A 6,256-nucleotide genomic window follows, 5' to 3' on the forward strand; every position below is an offset into this window, starting at 1 on the left:
CCGCGATTTCGCTGGAAGCGGGTGCAATTTTTCAGATTAGCACCCGCTCCCGGCGAAATCCTGCGGTTGTCCTTATGACAAATTTTTAAATATATATATTATATTAAAATTATAAAAATGTCTTGAAAATTCAATAATTTGTTAAAAATGCATTCATTTTATTGAAAATTCTTCTTTTTTGGTAGAAAATTAATCTTCTTGGTTGAAAATTTAACTATTTGGTTAAAAATTAATTAATTTTGTTTTAAATTCAAATATTTCTTAAAAATCTAGTTATTTGGTTTAAAAAATTTCAATTTTGGTAGAAAATTTATCTTCTTAGCTCAACATTCAACTATTTGGTTAAAAATTTATTTATTTTGTTGAAAATTCTTCTTTTTTTGTAGAAAATACAACTCTTTGGTTAAAAATTTATTTATTTTGTTAAAAAAATTTCATTTTTGGTAGAAAATTCAACTATTTGATTAGAAATTAATTAATTTTGTTTTAAATTCAAATATTTCTTAAAAAATCTATTTATTCTATTAGAAAAATTTCATTTTCGTTAGAAAATTAATCTTCTTGGTTCAAGATTGAACTATTTGGTTAAAAATTTATTGATTTTCTTACAAATTCAACAATTTGTTAAAAATGGAATTATTTTGTCGCTGGACATAAAGAAAGCAAAGCAAGAGAGAGAAAAAAAGTAAATAATATTCCAAACCTGGGCATGATTTTCCTTGTCCTTGATCCAGGTGGCGAGTTCCGCCGCCTCTCGTACCAGCACATAAGCCTTGGCCGTCTCATTCAACTTGTCCTGGCGCTCTCGCGCCAACCTGATCAAATCATCATACTGGGCGTCAATCTGCGCCTGTCTCGCCGCAATCGAACTCTGCTCTCGCGCGAGATTCTGCTGCGAGGCGGTCAATCCAGCCTCGGGCTCGACGCGCTTCACATAGGCCGCCGGCACAAATCCCTGTCTGTCATTCACCTCCACCTTCCACCAGTCCTTGTTGTTCGAGTTGAGCAGAGTCAGGGTGTCGCCCTTCTTCATCGACACCTCGCGCGGCGATTTCTCCGCGTAATCGTAGAGCGCCACGACACACTCCTTCCCGGCGATGTCGACCGTCGGCGTCTCCTGCTGCCGACAGGCCGCGGCCTGCTCCCGCAGAACTTGAATCGTGCTCGCAAATGCCTCCAGGTCACTCACAAGCGCCTCGTGCTTCTTCAGCAGAGCCTCCGAGCTGTCCTCGTCCTTGCCATAGTCCGCATTCATCACAATTGGTCGCTTCTCCTTCATCCAGGACTCGGCCTCGTTGGCATCGGCAAAGTACTGATGCGCCTGGAGAGAGTCGTCCAGATCTTGCTTTCGCTGACGAGCCTTCTCCTTGAGCGAGCCCCAGTGCTCGTCCAGCGCTGTCAGACGCTGCGAGATTTCCTCAGCCGCAAAGTGTCCCTCCTGTAACATTTTGTTCCCGGCTTGGCAAACAGTCGCGACTCGCGGCTCGTGATTGTTGATCTCGGCGAGGACGGCTTGGTGCTTCTTTTGCAGATTCTGAACTCCAATCAAGTCACGGCCACGATTTGTGCTTGCGGCGACTGGCTCCTTCTCTCGGATCCAGGCCTCCTCGTCCTCAATGTCACGAAAGAGTTGTTGAACCTGGACAAACAAGTTGCAATGATCATTTCAAGAGAGTTTTAGAAAAACATTTTGTTTTAACTGAATATATACTAAAAAGGGAAGAAAATTCGTAATAATGTGGGGGTCATCCACAAATTGCGTGAGACGATTTTGGGGCAGAAAGGATTTAGTAAAAGCTCAAGAGCATGTGACACAGCTAAATACCTACATTACCGACCTCACTTTTTCAGTTCACGGAATGTTTTTTTGAAACTAAAAACTTTTTTTGTAAATAATATATCCACCTGAAACTTTGGAAAATGTATTAGAGTACAATAAAATACGTTTAGGTACTTTTTTTTGAAGGTTGGAACTTTTTTTATACATAAAATATCGGTCTCAAACTTTGAGAAATGCAAGAGCCGATAGAAAACTACGTTTAAGTACAAAGCTTAATAATAAAAGATGTACAAAAAAAATTTCAACTATCAATTCCATCGGCATCAGCCGGTAACGTTGTACACGAAAATGCGAATCCTCTAGAGCCTCGTCTAGTGGCCGCCAGGGTTCGTATTTTCGTGTACAACGTTACCGACTGATGCCGATGGAATTGATGGTTGAAATATTTTTTTTTTTTACATCTTTCATTATTAAGATTTGTACTCAAACGTAGTTTTCTTTCGGCTCTTGTATTTTTCAAAGTATGAGACCGATATTTTATGTATAAAAAAAGTTCCAACGTTTAAAAAATGTCGAGTTTCAGAAAAAAGATGAAATAATTTTCAGTGAAGTTCCTACCAAAATACAGTACCTGAACGTACTTTATTGTACTCTAATACATTTTCTAAAGTTTCAGCTGGATATTTTATTCAGAAAAAAAGTTCTTAGGTTCAAAAAAACATTCAGTGAACTGAAAAAGTGAGGTTGGTAATATAGGTATTTAGCTGTGTCACATGCCCTTAAGGGCATGTGACACTTAGAAAATTATCGACTTTACCAGTTTTAGGTTCCCCCTGCTTTTTTTCTAGAATAATAAATATATTGTCTTAAAAATTTGGGAAATGATAGCGAACATGCTAACGGACGTCCCCACATACTTTTTTTGTAGGTTAATTCAAAAAAGTTTTAATTTAGCAAAATGTGATTAATTTGTATAGCGCTCAGGAAATAGTATCGATTTTGTCAGTATTAGATTCCCCGGCTTTTTTCCCAGGATTATGCCTTTAAAATCTGAGAAATGATAGCGAACATGCTAACGGACGTCCCCGCACATTTTTATGTCTTTTTTTATCAAAAAAATTTTGACATTGCTAACAACGTGCGTGTATATTTCGAGGTTATGTGTGTTACAATTCACCCGAGCGTTACTTCCAAACTACACAATATTTTTGGACGGAAACTTTTGACTCACAAATAAACATAGTAAATAATCTCCCGGAACTAACCTTGTTTGCAGGCAATCAAAAAAGTTTATTTCATAAATAATTTCGAGATTATCGGAAAGGCAGAGATGAAAAACGTCCGTTACGATATTTTATAGCATCTCCGAATTCAGTTTAAAAAATTTTTCATTTTTGTGGAAGAAAAGCCGGGGAAACTGTAAGTATCAGATGCCCTTAACTGTTTCTTATTGTACGGATTTAATTCTTTGTTGAAAATTCTTCTTTTTTGGTAGAAAATTTAAGTATTTGATTAAAAATTTATTTATTTTGTTAAAAAAATTTCATTTTTGGTAGAAAATTCAAATATTTCTTGAAAATTTTTTTTTTTTTTTTTTTTTTTTTAAATTTCATTTTTGATACAAAATTCAACTATTTAGTTAAAAAATCACTTATTTTGTTGAAAATTAGTCTTTTTGGTAGAAAATTCAACTATTTGGTTAACAATTTATTTATTTGGTTGAAAATTATTTTTCGGTAGAAAATTCTTCATCTGGGTTGAAATGGCTACAAATTTACTTATTTTGTTTTGGCAGGAAATTTATCTTTTTGGTTGAAAATTCGACTAATTGTTAAAAATTCTTTATTTTTAGTAGAAAATTAATCTTCTTGGCTCAAAACTCAACTATTTGTTTTAAAATTTATTTATTTTGTTGAATATTATTTTTTGGTAGAAAATTATTCGTCTGGCTTGAAAAATCAACTATTTTATTAAAAATTTACTTATTTTGTTAAAAATTATTCGTTTTAGTAGAAAAAAAATCTTCTTGGCTCAAAATTCCACTATTTGGTTACACATTTTATCATTTTGTTGAAAATTGTTCCTCTTTGGTATAAAATTCATCTATTTGGTTAAAAATTTATCTTGTTGAAAATTATTTTTCGGTAGTAAATTAACCTTCTTGATTGGAAAATCAGCTATTTGGTTAAAAATTTACATATTTTGTTAAAAATTCTTCTTTTATTGTAGAAAATCAAACTATTTGGTTAAAAATTTTTTTATTTTGTTAAAAAATTTTCATTTTTGGTACAAAATTCAACTATTTGGTTAGAAATTAATTTATTTTGTTTAAAATTCAAATATTTTTTAACAATTTATTTATTTTATTTAAAAATTTTCATTTTTGGTAGAAAATTCAACTATTTGATTAGAAATGAATTATTTTGTTTAAAATTTAAATATTTCTTAAAAATTTATTTATTTTGTAGAAAATTCAACTGTTTGGTTAAAAATTCATTTATTTTGTTGAAAATTATTCGTCTGGGTTGAAAAATCAACTATTTGGTTAAGAATTTAACTTTTTGGTTGTAAATTAAAATATTTAGTTAAAAACTTATTTTCTTGAAATTTGTTGTTTTTGTTTGCTTTGTTAGAAAGTTTGGTTAAGAATTTAACTTTTTGGTTGAAGATTAAAATATTTGGTTAAAAAATTATTTTCTTGAAATTTCTTGCTTTTGTTTGCTTTGTTAGAAAGTTAATTTTCTTTGTTGAAAATTCAACTATTTGGTTAAAAGGGTGTTTATTTTGTTTAAAATTAAACTATTTGTTAAAAATGTATGTCGTTTATTAAAACTTCTTCTTTGGTAGAAAATTAAAGTTTTTTGTTTAAAATTCAAATATTTGGTTTAAAATATATTTATTTTGATCAAGATTCTTCTTCTTTGGTAGAGACTTGAACTATTTGGATATTTTGTTTAAAATTCAACAATTTGTTAAAAATTTACTTATTTTGTGGAAAATTTTTCTTTATTTGCAGAAAATTCAAATATTTGATTAAAAATTCATTTTCTTTAACATCCTTCTTTTTTGGGTAGCAAATTCAAATATTTGGTTAAAAGTTTATTTATTTTGTTTAAAATTCAAGAATTGATTAAAAATTAATTTATTTTCTTGAAAAATCAACAATTTGGTTAAAAATGTATTTATTTTCTTGAAAATTTGTCTTTTTCGGGGTAGAAAATTCAAATATTTGGTTAAAAGTTTATTTATTTTGTTTAAAATTTAACAATTGCTTAAAAATTTATTTATTTTTTGGAAAATTTTTCTTTTTTTGCTGAAAATTCAAATATTTGATTAAAAATTCATTTCCATCAACATCCTTCTTTTTTGGGTAGCAAATTCAAATATTTGGTTAAAAGTATATTTATTTTGTTTAAAATTCAACTATTTGTTAAAAATTTATATCGTTTATTAAAAATTCTTCTTTGGTAGAAAATTAACCCCATAACGCCCGTAAAACTTTCTTTTTTTCTGAATTTTGAGATATTTAGGCATATTATTCCTATGGTGGAGTATATACAAAACTAAAATTCTAGCTTATTACCGTCCTGACTTTCAGGTAAATCCTTGCGTTAAAAACTGCTGTTCGTCTCAAAGTCATATTTAAAAAAACTCAAGTTTTCCAAACGTTAAATATATGTCACTTTGGGCGGTAGAGGGTTAAACTTTTTTGTTAAACATTCAACTATTTGGTTAAAAATGTATGTATTTTGTTTAAAATTCAACTATTTGGTTAAAAATGTATTTATTTTCTTGAAAATTCTTCTTTTTCGGGGTAGAATATTCAAGTATTTGGTTAAAAGTATATTTATTTTGTTTAAAATTCAATTATTTGTTAAAAATTTAGGTCGTTTATTAAAACTTCTTCTTTGGTAGAAAATTAAAGTTTTTTGTTTAAAATTCCACTATTTGGTTAAAAGTATATTTATTTTGTTTAAAATTCAATTATTTGTTAAAAATTTAGGTACTCTATTAAAACTTCTTCTTTCGTAGAAAATTAAAGTTTTTTGTTGAAAATTCAACTATTTGGTTAAAAATGTATTTATTTTGATCAAAAATTCTTCTTTCTTGGTAGAAAATTCAACAATTTGGATAAAAAATGTATTTATTTTGTTGAAAAATCAACAATTTGGTTAAAAATGTATTTATTTTCTTGAAAATTCTTCTTTTTCGGGGAAGAAAATTCAAGTATTTAGTTAAAGTATATTTATTTTGTTTAAAATTCAATTATTTGTTAAAAATTTATGTCGTTTATTAAAACTTCTTCTTTGGTAGAAAATTGAAGTTTTTTGTTTAAAATTCAACTATTTGGTTAAAAGTATATTTATTTTGTTTAAAATTTAGGTACTCTATTAAAACTTCTTCTTTCGTAGAAAATTAAAGTTTTTTGTTGAAAATTCAACTATTTGGTTAAAAATGTATTTATTTTGATCAAAA

At 29.3% G+C, this 6,256-nt stretch overlaps 1 protein-coding gene across 2 annotated transcripts in view; it reads right to left on the bottom strand.

The window, feature by feature from the left end:
• Positions 1-6,256, bottom strand: part of LOC117179517 (spectrin alpha chain) — a 53,154-nt gene that overhangs the window by 32,699 nt on the left and 14,199 nt on the right. For both annotated transcript variants that reach the window (XM_033371396.1, XM_033371397.1), the window contains exon 5: positions 704-1,639. In XM_033371396.1, the coding sequence (XP_033227287.1) occupies positions 704-1,639 (936 nt within the window). The remainder of the gene's footprint in view (positions 1-703; positions 1,640-6,256) is intronic.

This window comes from Belonocnema kinseyi, chromosome 9 (assembly GCF_010883055.1).
Source record: "Belonocnema kinseyi isolate 2016_QV_RU_SX_M_011 chromosome 9, B_treatae_v1, whole genome shotgun sequence".
NCBI classification, from domain to species: Eukaryota; Metazoa; Arthropoda; class Insecta; order Hymenoptera; family Cynipidae; genus Belonocnema; species Belonocnema kinseyi.